This window comes from Oryctolagus cuniculus, chromosome 7 (assembly GCF_964237555.1).
Source record: "Oryctolagus cuniculus chromosome 7, mOryCun1.1, whole genome shotgun sequence".
Lineage (NCBI taxonomy): Eukaryota > Metazoa > Chordata > Mammalia > Lagomorpha > Leporidae > Oryctolagus > Oryctolagus cuniculus.
The window spans coordinates 22615857-22637393 of record NC_091438.1 but is presented as its reverse complement, the minus strand read 5'-3'; the positions used below and the strand labels follow the sequence as shown (position 1 = coordinate 22637393).

General features: G+C 58.3%; 2 protein-coding genes and 1 long non-coding RNA gene across 6 annotated transcripts; 1 reads left to right on the top strand and 2 right to left on the bottom strand.

Moving 5' to 3' along the window:
- Positions 1 to 1265: 1265 nt before the first annotated feature.
- On the bottom strand, positions 1266 to 13448 carry IQCA1L (IQ motif containing with AAA domain 1 like). Of its 4 annotated transcripts, XM_070077306.1 has the most exons (20): positions 13328 to 13448; positions 12442 to 12769; positions 11473 to 11592; positions 10977 to 11162; positions 10215 to 10286; positions 8526 to 8731; positions 7802 to 7886; positions 7286 to 7411; positions 7078 to 7153; positions 6554 to 6660; positions 5761 to 5844; positions 5612 to 5670; positions 4816 to 4898; positions 4577 to 4684; positions 3812 to 4011; positions 3301 to 3387; positions 2839 to 3016; positions 2227 to 2465; positions 1544 to 1688; positions 1266 to 1342 (listed from the first exon to the last, which is right to left on the bottom strand). In XM_070077306.1, the coding sequence occupies exons 1-19, from the start codon at positions 13336 to 13338 to the stop codon at positions 1581 to 1583; spliced, it is 2463 nt and encodes an 820-aa protein (XP_069933407.1). In that variant the 5' UTR covers positions 13339 to 13448; the 3' UTR covers positions 1266 to 1342; positions 1544 to 1580. The 4 variants fall into 4 exon arrangements, with proteins under 4 accessions (XP_069933407.1, XP_069933409.1, XP_069933406.1 ...); XM_070077308.1 differs by lacking the exon at positions 2227 to 2465; XM_070077305.1 differs by lacking the exon at positions 1266 to 1342 and having other exon boundaries at positions 1500 to 1688.
- Positions 13035 to 16369, top strand: LOC138850497 (uncharacterized). The gene is made up of 2 exons (XR_011390312.1): positions 13035 to 13592; positions 13666 to 16369. It is a non-coding gene; the product is annotated as an uncharacterized lncRNA (long non-coding RNA).
- Positions 16370 to 16413: 44 nt separating this feature from the next.
- Positions 16414 to 20338, bottom strand: H2BK1 (H2B.K variant histone 1). The gene is made up of 2 exons (XM_002715073.4): positions 18686 to 20338; positions 16414 to 16779 (listed from the first exon to the last, which is right to left on the bottom strand). Exons 1-2 carry the CDS (start codon positions 18818 to 18820, stop codon positions 16543 to 16545), a joined length of 372 nt encoding a protein of 123 aa, XP_002715119.3. The 5' UTR covers positions 18821 to 20338; the 3' UTR covers positions 16414 to 16542.
- Positions 20339 to 21537: the final 1199 nt, after the last annotated feature.

Here is a 21537-nt window from a genome sequence, read left to right as displayed (position 1 = left end):
CTGGTCCAGCGAGGTTCCGCAGCCCGGCTCTCCAGCAGCAGGTCGGCTGTGCTACAGGGGGGGAACAGCTCCTGCAGCCTGGCCAGGTCCCCTGTGTAGAGGGCATTCTGCAGGGCCATGTCACGGCACAGCAGCGGGCAGGCTGGAGCCGAGGGGTGGCACCCCCATCGGTGTCCCCCCTGGGCAGGAGACTGTCTTCCCTTGGGCATGGCTAGCTTCTGGGAGAGAACCCGGAAGCAGTGGGACCCAGCCCAACACTGCTGGTGGCCTGGGCAGGCGGGCGGTGGGCCCCAAGCCAGGTGGGCCCAGTGTGGGAGGAGCAGGCAGCACAGGCGGTCAGCGGTCAGCTATAAATAGCCTCCAGCTGTGCCAGCTGCTCCGGGGTTGGGGTGGGGACAGGGGAATTAGGGAGGAGCAGGAGACCAGAGTGCGGGGGGAGCCCTCCACCCCCAAGCTCCACCCCCAGGGCTCCAGGGTTAAAAGGGCCCATTCCCAGTCACACTGTCCAACCCACCCAGGCCATCATCTCATGGTGATGAAGGAAAACAGGGCCCAAGGAAAGGAAGCCGTTTGCCCAAGAACTCACAGGTGACTTGTCACGGATCTCCAGCTCCTCCTCCTCTGTCACCTGCTTCGCCAGATCAGCCTCCAGCTGTCTGGGCGCTGTCCGGTCCCACAAGGAGGAGTGGAAGGTGCCCAATTCTGTTCCCTGTCCTCCTGTCCATTAGCCATGCCCTTCCCCACTCCCAAGCCCAAGGAGGAGGTCACCCCTGCTGTGTGGGTCTCGGCCTCAGGGGTGCTCTGGAAGACAGACTTCTGCCCTGGGAACAGGGCTCAGCACACAGACACCCCTCCCTCTACCACGCCCATCCCAGGTACTAACCCCCACCCAGTGCCTGTCCAAGGTGCTGACCCCTCCATGCCCTACATGGACCCTCCATTTCCCTACATGGTTCCCCCACCCCCCAAAAAAGATTTATTTTATTTATTTGAAAGGCAGAGTTAGAGAGAGAAGGAGACACACACACACACACACAGACATCTTCCATCTGCTGGTTCATGCCCCAGATGGCCTCAACAGCCAGGTCTGGGCCAGGCGGAAGCCAGGAACCTGGAACTCAATCCAGGTCTCCCACATGGGTGGCAGGGCCCAAGTACTTGGCCATCACCGATTGCTCTCCCAGGGCATTAGATCAGAAGCAGAGCAGCCGGAGGCTTAACCAGGAAAGCACTGTCGGTGCGGCGGAGTTAGAACCAGGCTCCCTTCACTTCCAGTAGGCTTTACTGCCACCCTCCTCCTCCCTTCTCTTCTTGCCTTCCTGGTTTCTCTCCCTTAAGCACCCTGAGGAGGAAGAGAGCAGGGTGAGGGTGGGGGCAGGGCCAGGAACAGGATCTGGGAGCCAGAGCAGAGAGAGGCGGGGAGGCGGGGAGCAGGGTGCAGATGAGGGTGGGGCTGGGGTGGAGGAGGCGCGGAGACGGATGGACAAGAGAGCCCAGCCCTGAGCCATCTAGGCATTTATGCCTCTGCCCCGGGTTCCTTCACCCCTGGGCACTGCCTGGCGTCCCCCTCTTCTGGGGTGTCACTTCTTTTTCTTCTTCTCCCTGGCCAACTTGGCCTCCTCGGCCTCCATCTGCTCTTTGCCGAGTTTCACGTTCTTCCTGCCCAGTGGGGTCTTGAAGTACCATTCCTGGGTGGCAGGGGAGCAGGAACGGGGTCACACCTCGACCTTGGCTCTGCCCCCCTGGCCTCACCCCTTCCTGTTTGTGGACGCTGTTTCTCCAGCGTCCAGTTTTGTCCACTCTCGCAGAGCATGGGTTCCTGATAGAGCTGAGGTTCCCCTTGCTCCCAGCTGAACACTCCAGGCCATGAAGCACCCCCATTCCACCCCTGCAGCCCTCTCTCCTGGGCTCTCAAAGCCACTCTTTCCCCAGGGATAGACACTACCCCAGGGGTGCGGGAAATGGGTTCCGCAGCTGCCAGAGCCAGCCAAGGGCTCTTAATACACAGGGGACCCCTTTGGGCTCCCAGCCCCAAAAGGCCAGGACAGACACCCCCTATGCCTTGGCCTCTGGGTGCTCCCTCTCCCCTCTCAAACGGAACTCCCTCTAATCCAACCACCTTCTGGTTATTTGGGGGAGCAGAGAGAGGGATTCGGGGTGTACTCCAGAGGGCTGACTCCCTGCTGGCACTGCTGGCCCTCAGGCCCCCGTCCCCAGGAGCCACACCTTCATGGACTCCTCCTCCTCCTTATACACAGGATCCATCTTCGCCAGGTACCCCAGGAACTCTGAGGCCACCAGGGGCCGCTTGGAGAGCTGCAGGAGCCGCCGCTCATTCAGCACCAACTGGGTGGCTTGGAGAATGTTAGCGGGTGTGTAGCCATCAGACACCTTGGCCAGGGCACTGACGTCCAGGCTTTGGGTCACCTGGACTCCCTGGGCCTCTATCATATGCTTCCAGAGCACTGTGGCATGGGGAGAGGACAGGGTATGGAGGGGCAGCATGGAGCCTCCACCTGGTATCTACAACAAGCTTTGTGCTTCTGGGGGAGCAACTCCTGCACCCCAACTCCTCCACCCTGGCAAGGCATGGGATCGGAGCTACAAGGAGCATCCTCCCAAGTTAACACAAGGAAGCCAAGATGCAGAGGATGAAATGACCTAGGCCTATATCCATGGGGCTGAGGCTAAGACCCAGCCACAGGGCAGCTTGCCTCGTCGCCCTTCCAGCAACCTTGGAGGTGAGGGCTCCAAGCAGTGGTGAGGGGATGGGAAGATGGATGGGGGCAGTGGTCCCTGGATCCCATCCCCAGCCCATCCCCATGGCGCTGGGCTCACCAAAGCGAGAAGCATAGTCAGGCCGCGGGATGAAGAGGACTCGCTCATAGACCCGGCACAGCCCTTTCATTTCGGCCAGCTGTGGCCTACTGGTTGTCCCTATCAGCATCACACGGTCTCCAGGAGCCAGCAGCCGTACGGCCCTGGTGAGGTCCTTCTTAATTCGCTTTGGGTCCATCTGCTCCAGGGAGGTATGGCAGTGGGCTGAGACGTGGCTACCGGGCCACCTGGACCCCTCAGCTCAGAGCATAGCCCACACTCAGTCCTGAGGGAGGTGTGTGTGTGTGGGGGGGGGTCTGGCAGCCCCCCTAGAGCCCAGGAAGCAGGGCACATGAGGCACAGGGGATTTATGCAAGGTGGCGGGGGAGAGGTATGCAGTGAATGGAACAAGCCTAAGCCCTCGGGTCTTGCCCCGGCTCCTGCTGGCTGTCCATGAAATCTTTCACACCCACAGCTCCTCACCTTCCTCTCTTCCTTCGGGACCTTCTTATAGAAGTTCTTCTCAGCATTTCCAATCCAGATCACGGACGGCTGCAGGAGCCGGGCCACCTGGAGAGGGGCAGGGAGGCAAACTCAGACCTGCGATGTCCCCGGGCATGGGGCACGTCCCCAAAGCACCTGGGCAGGCCTTGGGCAATGACTGACCTTGGAGTCCCCAGATCTCCGCTCCCTACATCCTAGCAACCCTGCCCTCTGGGCCTGTGCTCATAGGTGACACCCCCGTGTGAACTGGACTCTGTGGCCAGTGGCACAGCCCTCTGTGAGAGGGGCATTGCATATCATGCCTCCTTGCCGCCTTCCTACCTTCCCCACTGCAGGGGCTTCGGGAGGAATCCCTGCTCATGGCAGGGGGAGGTAGGGAGACCTCACGGGTTCAGTCTTGGGTCACACCACATAGGTCAACGGGTGAGCTCCTACGGAACAAAGGCCACCCTGGTCCGGGGCACGAGTCGGAGAACCAGAACTGCCCGACCTTGAAGACCATGTGCACTATCATCTGCACCCCATTCTTGCCCGAGCATTTGCCCTGCAGGTTGTTGGGCGATAGGTCGAACAGGTTGGCGCTGGTTTCTGTGCACACAGCATTGACAAGCATCTTCTTCCCCATGCCGGAGGGGCCCACCAGCAGGATGGAGCGGATGAGAGGAGCCATGGAGTGAATGTCAGGGGATCCTTGGGAGGAAGGAAACAGGGGCCAGAGGCAGCCGATGGACCAGCGCTGGAGAAGATTCTGCAGGGGGTCAGGCCAAGGGCCAGGGGCCGGGGAGGCTGAACTTCGGGTCATGGTTCAACTTCAAGGGCCCTGAAGCCCGGAGAGGCAGCCTAGAGGCTTCTGAGTGGCTCAGCGATCGTGACAAGGAGAGCGGTAAGCAGGGGCCTCTGCCCTCCTCCACCCCCCCTGCTTGCACGCCCGATCAGGTGGCGTGCAGTTAAAAGGCATGTGATGAAACACCCCCAGTCTGGTATCTAATAGGACTGGTCTTCTGAGAACAGGGCAGACCACTGGATGTCACTTGGAGATGAGTAAGGGCTGGTGTTCTGGGCCCTCAGCAGGTGCAGGGCCCACAGTTCTCGGTGTGATCTCCAACAGGGACTGGGGAAGGCAGGGGGAGGCCAGCTAGACCCACAGAGCCTTGGAGAGTGGAGGCTACAGCAGGACATGCATGCCCAGCCACTGACTCTGGACCCAGCAACCCCCAGCCAGGCCACCTGCCCAGGGCTGGCTCATCACTCTCACCTAGCCGAAGGACCCCATACAGGGCCACGTTCTGTCGAACATCAAACAGGGAGGGCATAGGCAACTTTCTTGCCAAGTTCAGAGTAGCTCCAAGGTAGAGGCAGTCACCTGAGGGGACAGGTGGCCGCCTGGTGAGTGGCTTTCCCTGGGGCAGAGCTAAGAGCCACTGGAGGACAAGGCTCACTTGGAAGGAAGGCACGGCCCGGGCTGGAGGCAGGGGCTGGGCGTGCAGGGCTCACCAATATAATCTTTTAATGCCACTTTCTCATTCTTCTTTATGAGGCCCATAATGACAAGCTCTTCATACAGAGAGTCCAGGGACCTGACAGAGGACGGTGTCCCCAAGGACATGAGAAAGTGAGGATGAGGGAAAGGAAGACAGAGATGGGGAGGAGAGGGGACAAGTGGTCTCCACCCAACACAAATATCTGTAGGGCCACTGGATGGCAGGGGGCCACAGGTGCAGCCCCAGTCCCCCACTCCAGGAGGCAGGGGCCCTGCAGTGGGTGCTGTGTGAGAAGGCAGCGCCCTCTGCAGGAGTACCCATCACTCTGCCCTCAGGAGCCCAGCCACTCGGGTTAAGCATTGTCCTCTTCCTGGAAGCCAAGGTTAAGACAAAGGTGGGAGGGAGGCCATTCAGGCGGACATCAGTGTGCTTGTGACCACTGTTGCCCACGGGCAGGCCCTCGGATGTCCCAGAGTGGGAGTCTGAGGGAGACGGCTTTGATGGGGACTGAACTAAAAGCCTAGAGGAAGGGTCTTGGGTGAGGGGAATAATGATTCGTTGTTGCAAACTCCATCCATGTCTTATTCTACATCAACACTTCTTCTTTATTTGATCCTCACTGCTATCTTGTGGGTTGGGAAAGGTGGACACTTGGTGAACAAGGCCAGGGATCAGAGGTGAAGTGACTTCCCTGAGCTCACACAGCAGCACCAGGAACAGGACCAGGACCAGGACCAGGACCAGGTTCCCGGTCCTAGACCAGCCCCCCCCCCCCCCCCAGGCCATGGTGGGCACAGAAGGGCTGCTACCTGTCTGAGGTCAGATCTTTCTCTTTCTTCTTCTTCCCAAGTTTCTTCTTAGACTTTTTCTGGTTGGAAATAGCATATAGGTAATTGTTCCTCTGCCCTCCCTGGCCCCTGTGTGCCCTCCCTTGCCCAGTCCTAGCCCCTCATCTTGCCCTTGGAGGCTTCACAGGTCTCTCCTCCTCCTTGTCCACAGCCAGACGCAGGTTCTTCAGCTCCTGGCGCATCAGCTCATCCACCTGGATATGGCAGGCAGTGTGGGAGGCAGCCCAGGGTTGGGGAGGACCCGTGGGACAGCTAAGGATGGAGGCTGGGAGAGGGAAAGGGGAGGAGTCTGGGGGGGATCCATACCAACCTGGAAAAAGCTGGACAGCCACCAAGGCCTTCCCATGCGTGCCCTGGCCTTCCTTGCTCCCCTGCACCTGCCCATAGTCAGTCCTAAATCAGTCTTGCACACTTACAAGCCTAGCTCTCAAAGCCATCAATGTGGGAGAAGCCCACAAGGTGGATTCCAGGCTGAGATCCACCCCCTTAAAGTCTCTGTGACCTGGAGCAGCTGGACAACCTCTCTGTGTATGATGGGCAAACCGTGGGACTTGCCTCTTGGGTTGCCTGCAGGGCGACACGATCTGCTGTTCCTAAAGTACACGGCATGGGGCGGGGCATGTTGTCCGTGCCCTTTAAGGGTTCGTGAGGATAGTGGTGGGGTGTGGACAGCTAACCTGACTCCAGCTCAGACCCCCTCACATGCCCTCCATGTGTCTACTGCATCAGGCACCTCGGGGGAGAAAGAGGACAATGGGGAGGCAGAGGAAGACAAGGAGGAACGAGGAGAGCAGGTGGAGCTGGGATGAGGCATGGAGGGAAGACAGGTGCACAGACGATGAGCCGGGGGCCTGGGCTGGGTGGGGGGAGTGGCCTGCAGGTAGCTCTGAGCCGGCGTCACACCTGGATGCGAATTTCCAGCTCCACTTCCTTCCTCTTCTCCTCCCGGAGGCTCTCGGAGTCAAAGCTCTGACTGGGGTACAAGCCGTCATTCCGGTTCTTCCACAGGCCTGATGGCAGAATATTGTGCGGCATGTGAAAGTGAGAGTGCCAGGCACCCCCCCCACACACACACGTGCCTGTGTGCATACGCGCACTCACATACACGCACACACACGAGGTCCAGGGAGCTGACCCCGGCTGGTCCTCCTGCCCTACCTGGGCACCAGCGCTGCTTCCACTCACACCACAGACAAAAGGGTTGAGCCCAGAACCGAGGACCCACAGGATTCAGCTCTGAATCCATGACAGCTCCCACCCAAAAAATCACATCCTTCTCCCACTTTGGCACCATCCCCTCTGCTTATGCTCCCAGATCCCAGACTAGCACCCCAATGGCCACAGCCCAGCTACCCCCATCCCCATGATCAAGGACCCTAAGATGCCCCCAGGCTGGCATATTCCTCCCTAGCCTTCCCTTCTCTTACTTATATACTCCTCATGTCCAGCATTAATCACAGGTACAAATCTGGATGGTGACACTTTCAGCACTGTTTCCGCCTCCTAGAATAAAAATTGCCTTTGACCTTGATCATCACCTGGCCTAGTTCTTACCTGGACCAGGCTCTCTACCACAAGTTTCCCGGCCTTACTCCCTCCCTGCCTGCGTGCTCCACATGCTGAGAGATGCCTTACCCCCTTCTTAGCTCTTTCTTCCTTCCCTTTCTTCTTCTTCTCTTTTTTCTCCGTCTCATTTTCCTTATTTTTGTCTTGCTCCTTTTTTTTGTTCTCCTTGTCCTGTACCTCCAGTTCCATTCTCACCTGTGACCAATGACAAAGGATGTTTCAGAGCAGGCCAAGGAGATTGTACAGGAACAGAGAATACAGGGCCCCAAACTGGGAAGGGTCAAGAATTCCCAAGGCCCAGGGCAACTGATGGGGCCCAGGGGATGGAACACGTGGAGACGGAACTGGGGTCTGGGAAGGAAAGGGTGCCATGACCACAGCCTCTGCTCTCTCCTGGGCCTCACGGACATATTTCGTCTCCCGGCCCCGGGTGCTCCCTGCCCACCATCCCCATGCAGCCTTGGTAGTTACTGTTTTAGTTACTGTATTTCCTCTGGCCACATCTTTTCTCCACCCCACTGCCACTACTCTGTTACTCCAGGCTCTGCCTGCCACAGAGAACTTCCTGTCCCCACTTCCGGATACCTGTTCTGGAGTCTTGTCTGCAAAGATCAGGTAGGATCCCCCTGAAGCCTCATCTGGATAGTCAGGGAACCGACCTGTAAGGGCACTAAGTGGACACAAGATGGATGAGAGACAGATGAGTGACCGGCTAGATAGATGGACAGTTGGTTGGACAGATGAATGGGTGGATGGATGGGTGGGTGGGTGGATGGGTGGATAGATAGATTGGTAGAAGGGTAGATGGATAGGTGGATGGGTAGATAGATGGGCGGATAGATAGATCAGTAGAAGGGTAGATGGATAGATGGGTGGATGGAGGGGTGGATGGGTGGTTAGATGTGTGGATGGGTGGAGAAGCATGGTTGGGTGAATGGGAGAAGGGTAGTGAAAGACAAAGGACAAGGGAGATGGAGATAGGGAGGAACTGAGGGTTACAAAATGGAAAGGAGAGCATGCTTAGGGGCATTTGTGGACACTCCTCCCGTCTTGTCCTGGCATTTTGTCTTCTTTCAAGGCAATGGGAAGTCAGATATGAAGATGGTCATAAATTTGGGGGGCCCAAGGTTTAAACCAAGAGGGTTAGCAGGGTTTGGGGAGTGCAGGAAGATGGATAAAAAGACCAGCCTGAACTGGAAGACAGAACTGAAGTGTGTGTGTGTTGTGGGGGTAGGAATGGCCTCCAGGGACATGGGAGAGGAGGGAACCAGGGGCTGAGGGTTGGGTCAGTGAGGCCAGGGACACTGACTGGCACTCGATAAACCACTGTCGAATCTGCTCCTTCATTTTCTCCTTCATGTCCGGCCCCTCGGTCTCGGTGAGGGTCTCATGGGCCTTCACCAGCGCCTGCTGGAACTCCTCCTCCTTCTCCCTCTGTCGCAGCCTGCGAATATCCTCCCCAAAGGATGCTTGCGTGATGATGCCAAAGTGCTCCACCTGGTTGGCCGAGGGGAGCTGGCGGGAGTGGAGACAGAGGCTGAGGGGCTCTGGAGGGGGGATGGCAGGACCCAGCCTCGGGCACACACACCTGCCCCCTGCTCGCACCCCCCCACCCACCCACACAGGCGCAGCCCTGCACACACACCCACACGGAACAACGGGCATGCCTGCATCAGGAGAAATTGTGTTTGGAGCTGAAACTCGTCTGTGTAAATTACTGTGATAATGAGTTTGCTAGATGCATCCGGCCTGGCCCCCCTGCCCGCTCCCCCCACGCGGCCTCCCCTGCGAGCCTCCGGCCCCAGCCCCCATGCGCAGCCCCGCCCGCGGCGGCCGAGTTGGCAGGCGCTCTCGCAGCCACTTTCCCGCCTCATTGGCTCCCAAATGTATTTTAAATATCACTCTGTGCAGAGACAATTACTGAAAACGCTGAGCTCACACTGTTGATGGCCCGGGCGGCCCGGCTCATTCCTCACCCACCGCAGCGCCGGCCCCCCCATCCGCCGAGGCCGACCCCTGCCTCCTTCCGGCCGCTGCGGCCTCCCGGAGCTCCAGCTCTGCAGGCCCCCAACACGTCTCTGCTATTTCCCCCACAGCAGCCACGGGCCCCTCCGTCCTTCTGCAGCGTCCCCCACCCCGCCCCGCCCCGGCGTCCCATAGTAGCCACCCCAGCTTGCCAAGATGCCACAGCTCCACACCTCGTGTCTCAGGCCCTGGAGGGGCTCCCTTCCTTCCAATCCCTCAGACCCCCAGGCCTGGGCTTTCCCCACCTCTCTATCAGCCAGGCCCCCGCAGCATCTGCCCAGAGCAGAGCCCCTGTCCCCAGGAGCTCCTTTTCCGTGACAGCAGGGACCAACCGGGTCCCAGGAGCCAGAGAGCAGAGGACAGCAGCACTCAAAAAGCATGGCCCGTTCCCCGGGCCTGAACACTCAGACACGTGGACATGGGCTGCTGCCCCCCTCCCCACCCTCATGCTCACACTTGGTTCTCTTCCGTGCAGGACTGGGGAGAAGTCTGGGGGTGACCAGAGCAAGTGGGGAGGCTGCAGCCCCAAAAGCCCTGGCTTAGGGGCTGCGCCCTCCCCTCCCCATGGCCCCTGGTGGCTTCCCAAGGCTGCTCGCAGAAGCTGCAGTATGGGTGCTGCAGCCGGCCTTGCAGCCTCCTCCCACGGGGCCCGCCCTACAGCTTCTCCTTCCAGCAGGGGCAGGGATGTGGAGCCTGGATGCTCTGTGCTACTGCCCTCTCCGCCCCACACTGGAGGTCCTTTAGGGGTTCTAGAAGCAGGAGTAGCTGCCATAAAGGGGCGTGGTCTGTGGTTTTCCCACCCACCTCCCACCTCTTTCTCACCTAGGAGCTCCCAGTGCACCTGTGGAGGACGAGTGGCTGGTGTGGGGTGGGAGGGACCCTGTACTCTGGGGAAGGGGAGAGGTGGGACAGAGGATGCTGACATTGGCCAGCCCTGTGCTCTTCCCTGCCACGGCGGCCAGGGTGGGCTCACCATGCCAATGAATTCCATCTCTCTGCGGCGGTCCAGCTGGGTGCGTTTCCTCTGTAGGTAGCCCTTCCACACCTGGCAGATGAGACACACAGGTTGTAGATGGTCTCCACAGTGCACGTTTGCAGGAATCAGGCTCAGGGGCTCAGGGAGAAGTGACAGTCACTCTCTCAGGGAAGGTCTCAGAAGGTCACGGCTATGGGAGCTTTAGGACCAGGGCAAGAGACACACCAGGGAAGACATCTCTTTGGCAGGTGCACACTGAAAGTGGTTCCTGGTAAGCACCCAAGCCACCTAGCTCAAGGCCCCCCAGAAATTCCCTTCTTCTCATCGCCACCCGAATCTGCTGTCTCTGTTAAGCACAGATTGGAGCTTAACCTTCTTCCAAGAACAACACCTGCTAGTTCACTCCCCAGTGCCTGCAACAGCCAGGCCTTACTAAGCCGGGAGCCAGGGACTCCATCTAAGTCTTCCACATGGGTGGTGGGGACTTAAATACATGACCATCACCTGCTGTCCCCCAGGTACACGTTAGCAGGAAGCTGGGATTGGAAGCAGAGCCAGGCACTCCAGTATGGGATGCCGATGTCCCAAGTGTCAGCTTAATGTGTCACATGCCAGCGCCAGGGGCGTGTAGGATCCAGCTATGATTCGGCGATGGAATCAGGCACCACCACTACCACTCCCGTGATCCATTGCGGAGCCCAGCAGGCTTTCCAGAAACAGGGCCTCCACTTGGCCCCGGCCCTGGGTGCCCAGGGTTACCTTCTGTATGATGACAGCTGACTGGTCTTGAGTGAATTTGTGCCGCCCCTCCTCCCGACTCTTGCGATCCCGCTCCTCCTCTTTCCGAATCTCTCGCATGAAAGTGGCCCGGAGCCGGCCCTGCCTGGCCCGCTCAGCGCGTTGCGCTAGAATGATGGCATCAGTCCGGTGCATCACTGGAGGGGCCTGGCCAGGGCAGGGGCAAAAGAGCAGGAGAGTACAAGGAAAAGCTTACAGCTAGGGTGGAAAGCTGAGCAAATAGCCACGAAGGATGCCCTGGGGTACCGTTCCCCTGGGACATGCGGGGGCCCAAGCCCTGCCCGGCACCGGAGTGACAGAAGGAGCCCAAGAGCAGTCTCAAAGGAGGCCAGAGATTGCCAAAGAGCACCGTGCGGCTGGGCAGGGCAGGGCCTCTTTGTCTCCCAGGGGATGGCATCCCTGTTTCCGGACAGGGCGTATGGCAAGTCTCAGAGCGTCTCTCCCCTCCCCCACTTACCTCCTCCACAGACGCTGGACGCATTCGGGACAGGATCTCAGCCAGAATCAGCCCTCGCTCTTTGATAGCACTGTTCTGCTCCAGGAGGAAGTATTTGGGGATCGGCACCTCCAGGTCTGCCTGGGGGGGGGGGGGGGGCGGGCAGCAGGAACAATGGAGGATCAAGAACTGACAGCCTGGGCCATCGGGCTGACCCCTTGTTGCTGTCCGCTTCTCACATGTTCCCTCCTGCCGTTTCCCTCGGTTCCAGAGCCCTGGCATGGGACGCTCCCAGAATATGAGGTAGACCTGCCCCCAGGGTCGTCCCTCTCTTTCCTGGTTCCCAGTGTCTGGCCAGGGCTGAGTTCCAGAGCATCATGGGAGGGGGCACGGGTCCCACACCAGGCTGCACATCAGAATCCACTGGGAAGCTCTGAAATGCACATTCTTAGGCCTTCCCTTAGCCTTGGGAGGGCAGGGCCTGGGGAATCTGCTTTTCCTCCATTGGAAGAAACCTTGACACCGCCTTGCACAGGGGAGCAAGGACTGAGCCCAGAGCTGGGGGCAGGACTGGAGGCTGGAACAGGCAGGTGTGCAGATGTTCGGGGTCTGGTGCTCAGCCAGCAAGTCTGCATTTCCAACCAGCTCCCAGATGAGGCGGGTATCACTGGCCCTAGGACCGCACCTGTGGGATCCCACCACTCTCCTTTGGCCCTGGGGGTTGGGGCCCTAGGCCCGGGTCTCCATCCACCTCCGGAGTTCCTCCACGCACCGGGCTTCCCAAAGCCTCTCTCAGAGGGACCAACTCCACCTTCCGATGTCCCCCACCCTCCTTTCCTGGCAAATGAGTGCGCGCGCGCGCAAGTGTCACAGCCCGCCCCAACTCCACTGGCCGGGGCGTGGCTCCACGGGGTGTGTGGGGGGGGGAGCCAAGGCCCGCCCCCAACCAGACCCGGGGCCCCGCCCCTAGCCGCGCGCCCACCCACCCACCGGGGTGAGCTTGAGATCCTGCAGCACGCGGTCCATGCAGTGCGTCTCGCACAGGTCGGTGCGCACCAGCTCATCCTTGAGCTCCAGCACGCGGCCCGCCACGCCATCCAGCAGGCGCCGCAGCAGCCGCCGCTTCTGCGGCTGCACCATCTGGTCATAGACGGTGTCGAACCGGCGCAGAAGCCCCAGGTAGTGCAGGTAGAGCGACGAGATCCTGTACTGCAAGGACTGCCGCTCCCGGTCGGGCACGGGTTCGAGCAGGGGCTGCTCGCGGTCCAGCAGCTCTTGCAGGGTCACGTGGGAGGAGTCCCAGAGGCGTTGGTAAGCGCTGGAGAGAGGGCAACGCACCGCGGGCTCGCAGGCGCCTGGCCGGGGACAGCGGGCGCGGGAGACCGGCCCCGGCGAGCTTGGGGTGTGCCGTTCCTCGCGGCACCCAAGTGGACCTCAGTGAAGTGAGGGGGACCCCGGGGAATGGGACTCAGAGAAGCAAGAGCCCTAGGACGGAGTCTTGGGGCCCCGCTGCTGGATTAGCGAGGAGAGGAAAGGGTGAGCCCTGAGTTAGGGAGTTGGGAGGAAGGCAGCCCGGGCTGGGTCCCTCCAGGGGAACCTGCTGCCTGCGGAGGCTGCAGTGGCCTGGGGTGGGGGTGGGGTGGCAGGTGAGTTAGAGGAAGGGGCCCTTGCGCAGGGCAGAGTCCTGGTTCTGGAACTAACAACCAGAGGGGAGTCTGAAGAACCCGCAAGGCAGCCCGGGAGCTGAGTGATCCCTGGAACCCAGCAAGAGCGGGCCCAGTGCCCACCGCCGCCCAGCCCCCTGGCTCCCAGGGCGGGGAGCACCTTTGCTTTTGACTTCCCCAGCCATGATGCTCCACCCCAGCCGCTCTCTCACCCCTCAGACATGGCTCCTGCTCCTCCTCACTGCCCTTTGTGAGCTGACGGTGGAATGCACAGATTCTCTGTGGTTCTAGCCTGACCCCACCCTCCAAAGCCAGGGGCCAGAACGGCCTGGTTTTAAGAGTTCTGACCCATTGTGCCAGTGTTCTAAGGCTGAGGAGAGGGGGCTGGAGGGTGCAGGATTGGGGACATTTAGCCAGGAGGACTTCCTGGAGGCGGCATGACGACTGCAGGGCGTGAGGAGCAGCAAGCTTTGGAAGGTTAGAGCAGAGCATGCGTCAACTGCCGTCACTTCTCTTGTGAGGACCAAATGAAAATCACGTTCTGTGTTAGGTCACCTGGAAGTGGTGAGGCTCCGGAAGACTATGGATCCCTAAGGCATCACTCCGGCTGCAGCTTCCCAGCCACGGGAATCCTCTATTCCTTAGCGCAGGCCCAGTCTCCTATTCTGCACACCCACCTCGACTCTTGACACACTGGAACCGGGAGGCCGTGCACTGGGGTCAGAAGGGCGTCATGGCCCAGCCTCCCCCCAGTCGTGAGTCAGCGCAGCCCTGTCGACCTCGTGGGATCTGCCGTGACCCAGGCCCATGGCAAGGATTACACTGGTGGGGTGGATGCTGCTCGGGGGCTCTGGGCTTGTTCTCAGCCCTCGTAGGCATCCCCCACCATTGCTGCAGGCTCAGGGGGCCATTCTATGGAAAACACAAAATGTGATACCGGCAGCAGCCTGACTCTGTTCAGCTGGGGTAGGGGGTGGGAGGAGGCGAGCTGATTAGCTCAGGGTTAAGTAGGAGCTCATGGGGGCTGGTGCTGTGGCGTAGTGGCTAAAGCTGCAGGCACAGGCATCCCACACAGGCACTGGTTTGAGTCCTGGCTGCTCCACTTCCCATCCAGCTCCCTGCTAATGGCCTGGAAAAAGCAGCGGAAGATGATCCAAGTGCTTGGGGCCCTGGACACACGTGGGGGACCTCCAGGCTTCGGATTGGCTTGGCTCCAGCCATCTGGGGTGTAAACCAGTGGATGGAAGATCTCTCTCCCTCTCTAACTCAGATTTTTTTTAAAGCAGGAGCTCATGAATAAATAAATAAGAAAGGGGGCTAAGGAAGGCAGCAGAAAAGAGGAGAAATGCCCAGACTTTGACGTGCTTATGAATTAACTACAGATCATGCTCCATCTGAGATGGGCCCAAGAGCCTGCATTCCTTGATTTTAAATATTTTTCACTTTTTATTTGAAAGACAGAGATAGAGATCTTCCATTCATTGGTTAACTCCCCCCAAATACGTGCAAAAGCTGGGGCTGGGCCAGGCTGAAGCCAGGAGCCGGGAACTCCATCTGGGTGGCCGGAACTTGAACTATCACCTCCTGTCTCTCAGCATTAGCAGGAAGCTGGACTCTGCCACGGGGCTGGGACTCTAACCCGGGCACTCTGATATGGGATATATCTTATATATTTTAAGATTTTATTTATTTGAGAGAGTTACAGACAGAGAGAGGGAGAGACAGAGAGACAGATCTTTATCCGCTGGTTCACTCCCCAGCTGGTCACAATGGCTGGGGCTAAGCCAATCTGAAGCCAGGAGCCAGGAGCTTCTTTTGGGTCTCCTACACAATTGCACATGTCCAAGCACTTGGGCCATCTTCCACTGCTTTCCCAGGCCATAGCAGGGAGCTGGATCAGAAAAGGAGCAGCTGGGACTCGAACCGGTGCCCATATGGGATGCTGGTGCTGCAAGTGGAGGCTTAGCCTACAATGCCACAGCACTGGCCCTCTTTATTTTTTAAATGTAGATGGCCCTGGGTGTGGTGACTTTTTTTAAAGGTTTTATTTGAAAGGCAATCTGACAGAGTGAGAGAGTCAAAGAGAGAAAGATCTTCCATCTGTTGGCTCACTCTCCGAACAGCTGCAGTGGTCAGGTCTGGGCCAGGCCAAAGCCAGGAGCTAAAAACTCTATCTGGGTCTCCCACGTGGGTGGCAGGGGTCCAAGTACTTGGGTCACCTCCTGCTGCTTTCCCTGGTGCATTAGCAGAGAGCTCGACTGGAAGTGGAACAGCCGGGTCTCCAACTAGTACTCTGATATGGGATACTGCTACACCACAACACACACACTTACACACCAGCAGCATCTTAACCACTGTGACAAGGCCCTGCCCCAGGAGCCTGCTTCTCTAGCCAGCTCCCAGGTGATGTGGCTGCTGTGGGTCCAGTAACCACACCCATTGAGTGGCAAGGTGTGAAACGAAGCAGCAGAGTGGGGGAGGAGGGAGGCCCAGATCTGCGGGGTCTACCCCACTTCAGGCGCAGGAATCAAGCCTGGATCATTAGGTTCTCAGCTCAAGGTATCTGCTGCGAGGCGTGAGGCGTGAGAAGACACATGTAAAAGGTGCAACGGCACAGCCCAATGGCCGCCATCAAAACAAGGCGCTACGTTGTTAGTACATGAAGGGGATGATGACAGCAAGCCGAGTCCATCCACATAAAAAGGGAACGTGAAGAATTTTAGGTTTGTTTGAATACCACCCCTTCGCTGGACTCTCGCCACACTTGGGAGGGGATTTAGGGGTCATGTGTTTACAACACAGAGCAGAGAATGAATGAGGAAAAAAAATAATGCGTAGCCAAACATTAAGTGGCAAGTCTAGTTGGAGGACACGTATAAATGACATCTTGCATTTCCTGAATGTCCATGTTGCAAAATAACATTGGGGAAGAAATGTCTCCAAAACATACCACTGACTTGTTCTGAAGCCAGGGGGAAAGAAGACGTCAGGGGGAAATGGACAATCCTGATCTCCGCAGGTTCTCTAGGGGCCGGTCTGCATCTTAGAGAGCGGATCTGTGTAGCCCCTTCGCCCAGCGCAGCGCCTGTCATCCAGAGTGGAACAGCAGCTGGCGGGAAATGGGCATCACAAAGGCATAGCAATGGCCACCCAGAGAGGGAGACGCCAGCAGTAAACCCGGGCTCTGGTCCTCATGCCAAGCCCTACTTCAGCTCCCTACCAATTAGACCAATTTACATTCACAGTTACCGTCACATGTTGCTCGCGGATGTGGTTTTTACAGAACAGGAAGCGCGTGCTGTTCACTGGTTAGTCTCAAAAGGTGAGAGTCCCGTTGCCACAGGCCGTGGCCTCCTTCACCTAGCCCTCTTTGCAATCAGCACAGTGCACAGGAATAGCTCATCCTTTATTCGGGTCAGGCCCCAGGTCACTTGGAGCTGGTGTACTTGGTGACGGCCTTGGTGCCCTCAGACACAGCGTGCTTGGCCAGCTCCCCAGGCAGCAGCAGACGCACGGCCGTCTGGACTTCCCGGGAGGTCAGTGTGCTGCGGCCCGAGTACTGGGCCAGCTGGGCAGCCTCGCCAGCCAGTCGCTCAAAGACATCGTTCACAAACGAGTTCATGATGCTCATGGCCCTGGCGGAGATGCCGATGTCAGGGTGCACCTGCAGAAGCAGCGGCACCACTGTTAATGGGGGCAGGGGGCTCTGCCTGCACCGCAAGCCTTGGGCCCAAGCCGGGGGCTCCAGGAAGCCAGGGGCAGCGGGCAAGGCCAAGGCAGACAGACATGGAAACAGGGGATTGTGTTTTCTCTTTACTACAATCCCCAAGTTGTTTTTGATTTTACAGTTTCTTTCTCTTTATCTTTTGCCAGGCAGAGTTAGACAGTGAGAGAGAGAGACAGAGAGAAAGGTCTTCCTTCCGTTGGTTCATTCCCCTAATGGCCACTACGGCCGGCATTGCACCAATCCGGAGCCAGGTGCTTCCTCCTGGTCTCCCATGCGGGTGCAGGGACCTGGGCCATCCTCCGCTGCCCTCCTGGGCCACAGCAGAGAGCTGGACTGGAAGAGGAGCAACCAGGACAGAACCTTCGCCCCAACAGGGACTAGAACCCAGGGTGCCGGCACCGCAGGCGGAGGATTAGCCAAGTGAGCCACGGCGCCGGCCTGCTTTTACAGTTTCTGAGAGGTAACTACCCAAGCCTGCACTCCCTGTACAAGCGCATAAAAACATCTGTATTTAACAAATGGGATCAGTCGTGCGGGCATCTGGCCTTTTCCATTTCATGCATTTTGCATGGTGTTCCATGGTATGGAGGATTCGCAGTTTATACCATGCCTCTCAATGGACATCGAGGGCTTTGCCTTTTCTCTTGTTCTGTGCTACAGCAAACGTACCCCCTCAGAACGCCCTGTGAGCACACTGAAGGCTGCTCCTGGGGCGGGGTAAGGGGTTGTGCACTTAACCCAGCAGACAGTGCCCAATTACTTGCCAAGAGCATATCCACACGGCCCAAGGACCAGGCAGCAGGAAGCCTGTGTTCTGTGGCTGTGCCATGAGTCACTACGGGCTTTTGAACTAGGCGATCTCTACTAAAACAGTGACATCCTCCAACGTGAGTATATAAACCTCGCCAGGAGAGAGGTGACGGCCAGCTCGCTCGCTGAGCCAGTGGTGGGGACAGAACTAGAGCCAGGTTCCTGGCCGCCTGCAGCTGCGCGCAAGGTGTGTTTAGCCCCAGTCCCCTCTGTCCTTGTGTCCCATGCTCCGTGGGGCTGCGGGAGTGAGAAACTCAGTCCGCTCAGCGAGGCGCATAGGCTCGCTCTCAGCGGCACTCTCTGGAGTCAGGACTGCCCCTGCTAAGCCACAGGGCTCAGTGGCACCTGCTCCACCCCACTTTCTTCACCTCCCCCATCTTCTGGTGCTTCCCTTCTGGCCAACCCCCGGCACCCAAGGCTGTCAATTCACTAAGACCGCTCATAGGATTCAAGCTGGAGAGCGGCTCCACCCTGGGACCTAATCTACAGCAACGGGAGGATATAAGGCAGGCTGGAGAGCCCCGGGGAGGTGGGGGCCCCGGCTGTGCCCCGTAGGCTGCAGGCTCTGCGCTAAGGCCAAGTTGCTTCGGATCAGATTGGCCTGTGGGTATCAGCAGTAGCTGCTCCTCATGGATGAACACAAGGCACCCGAGCCCACGTTAGAGGAAAGGGACGCACAGCAAGGAAGCTCCTCAAAGGGCCAGGGCGCTCATTTTTGCCACAATGTGTTCAGCACCCAGTCGCCTTCAGCCTAGCACAGAAGTGTGTTCTTGCGCTAACGTTCCGCGTGATCATCTCAGCCACCCCAAAGCCCTGTACATTTCCTGGATCAGGGAGGCAGCGTGTTTACACGCCTCCTGCCAGTCACAGGTGCACAGGGCACTGAGAGGCACAGACGCCTCTCGGATCAGCTCAGCCGCCCCAGGGCCTGCCCTGGTGCCAACACTAAGCCAAGTCCCAGCTTCCAGGCCCGCGCCTTTCCTGGGCGTCAGCCCATGTGCCTCCCACACGTCCGTGCACCACACCCCCTCACCTGCTTCAGCACCTTGTAGATATACATTGAGTAGGTTTCCTTGCGCTTGCTACGCTTTCTGGACTTCTTGTTCCCAGAGCTGCGGCCCCTGCGGCTGCTGGCCTGCTGCTGCTGCTGCCCACGCTCCGTGCTCATCCTCCTGCTCCTAAGACCGGCTCCACTCACACCTAGGAGCCACTTTTACGAAGTCAGCTGCCCTGCCAGGTGGGGCTGGACGCCAGCACCTGGGGTGGGAGGGGAGGGGCTTGGCTCAACTCCATCCAGAATGTGCTCAGGGTTAATCTTGAAAGAGGCTAATTGCTCTCTCTTCTCCCCCCTCCCCTGGGTAATTTCCTATCTATGAGTTAAGAAACCCTGCACCGGACCCTCTTCCCCGACTCAGCCACCTCCCGGTGAATGTACACAAAGTTCACACAACTCCAGAGAATCACTCTGGGCTCGGTATGGCTCAGAGCCGGGGAGAGGAGGGTTCAGGACCCCAGGCTCCCGCCCCCAAGGAGCCCTGCAGCAGCACTGAAGAACCACAAGAGTGGTTCGCATTAAGAAATTAGGGGAGACTACAGCTGGAGGGCTGCCACAGCCAGAGGCGGCTTCATGGAGTAAGTGGGTGCTGGCTGGCTGCGATTTCACTGGGGAGGGTCGGGGGAAGTGAAAGGGCATGAAAAGCAGAAAGTGGAATCAGTGCTTGTGGCGTGGAGGGAGGCTTGGGCTGACGGCAGGTGGGGCAGAGTGGCTAGGAAGCTAGAAGCACACAAAGAATGGATGTTCACTTCTGTGTGGGGTCCTTGTGGAAGAGGGCTGCATAGGGAAGAAAAATGTTCACTGTCTCACTTAGTACCTATGTGTGAACAAACATTTCAGGTTTTTTGTTTTGAATGCTGTGATTAAAGAACAGGAAGAGTGGATGCACAGACAAGCGTCCCCTGCCAGTGTGTGAAAGCAGGAGATCCCACTTCACTGCGCTTACCTCCCCCTCCAGTTCTGAACATCCGGTTACAAGGGACATGCTAAGGTGTTTGAAGGCCAGGAGGAGGGCAGGTGTTGTGGCACAACAGGCTAAGCCTGGGACACCCACAGCCCACATTCTTATCGGAGTGCCAGCTGATAAGCCCGTCTCCTGCCAATGCACCTGGGAAGGCAGCAGATGAGGCCCAGGTAGCTGGGGCCTTGACACCCACGTGGGAGGCCCTGATGGAGCGCACACACAGGCTTCAGTCTGGGCTAGCTCTGGCTGTTGCAGGCATCTGAGGAGTGAATACGCAGATGGAAAATCTATCACTCTGTCCTTCAAATAAATTAAAAAGGTCCTGAGGGCAATTCTGAATCCAAAATAAGGGAGTGCTCATCTTATTTAAAGATTTATTTATTTGGCCGGCGCCGTGGCTCAATAGGCTAATCCTCCACCTTGCGGCGCCGGCACACCGGGTTCTAGTCCCGGTTGGGGCGCCGGATTCTGTCCCGGTTGCCCCTCTTCCAGGCCAGCTCTCTGCTATGGCCAGGGAGTGCAGTGGAGGATGGCCCAGGTGCTTGGGCCCTGCACCCCATGGGAGACCAGGAAAAGCACCTGGATCCTGGCTCCTGCCATCGGATCAGCGCGGTGCGCCGGCTGCAGCGGCGGCCATTGGAGGGTGAACCAGCGGCAAAAGGAAGACCTTTCTCTCTGTCTCTCTCTCTCACTGTCTACTCTGCCTGTCAAAAAAAAAAAAAAAAAAAAAAAAAAAAAAAAAAGATTTATTTATTTGAAAGGCAGAGTTGGGACTGGTGGTGTGCCATAGTGGCTAAGACTGCCACCTGCCATGCCAGCATCCCACATGAGTGCCGGTTCAAATCCCGGCTGTTCCACTTCCGATCCAGCTCCCTGCTAATGTACCTGGGAAAGCAGCAGAGGATGGCCCAGGTGCTTGGGCCCCTACACCCATGTGGAAGAAGCTCCTGGCTTCGGCCCGGCCCAGCCCCACACTGTTGCAGCCAGTTGGGGAGTGGCCCAGTGGATGGAAGCTGTCTTTCCCTCTCTCTGTAACTATGCCTTTCAAATAAAAATAAATCTTTTTAAAAAGAGAGTTGTAGAGACACTGATCTTGCATTCACTGGTTTATGCCCCAAACGGCTGCAACAGCTGGGGCCAGGCCAGGAGCCTGCAACCCGTCGGTCTCCTACACGGGTGGCAGGGGCCCAAATGCTTGGGCCATCTTCTGCTCCTTTCCCAGCTGCGTTAGCGGAGCACTGTATTTGGAAGTAGAACAGCCAGGGCTCAAACAGGTACTCACATGGGATGCCAGCATTGCAGGCAGTGGCTTAACCCACCACAGCACTAAGTAGGCCTCATAATTTTAGAAATGTGTATTTTGTGGCCTTAAGTGTGCTTCCAGTGATAAATCTGGGTGCTGAAGGCCTGTCCCTTAGCACCTCAGTTACAGGGCTCCGAAGGCCCTAACAGACTGGATCTAAGTCTCAGTGCGCGGGCCCCCTTGGCCGTGGCGGTGGGAGTCGTCCTCGCTCCCATGATCCCAGCAGCTCGCTCCGCAGACGCCATCCTCCCGCAAGCAAGGTCCTGTATGCTTAGGACAGACTGTCTTAGGCCATTTGGCTCCAGGCCCCTCACGGTGGAGCAGAGGACCTGTCTCAATGGCAGCCCCTCACCACGTGCTGGTGTTCCCTCTGCCCAGCGCAGCTCTGGGACTTCTCCCGCGGCGGGAAGCCCCTACTCTTCTTCCAAGTCAGAGCACCAATCCCGCCTTCATGGGCAGCTACCCAGGAGAAACTCCCTCCCTTTGGTGTCTCCTACCATCTAAACCAGAATTCAGCACTGATCCACGTCTCCACTGTCTTGTTCTCAAGTCTTACTGGCTTTC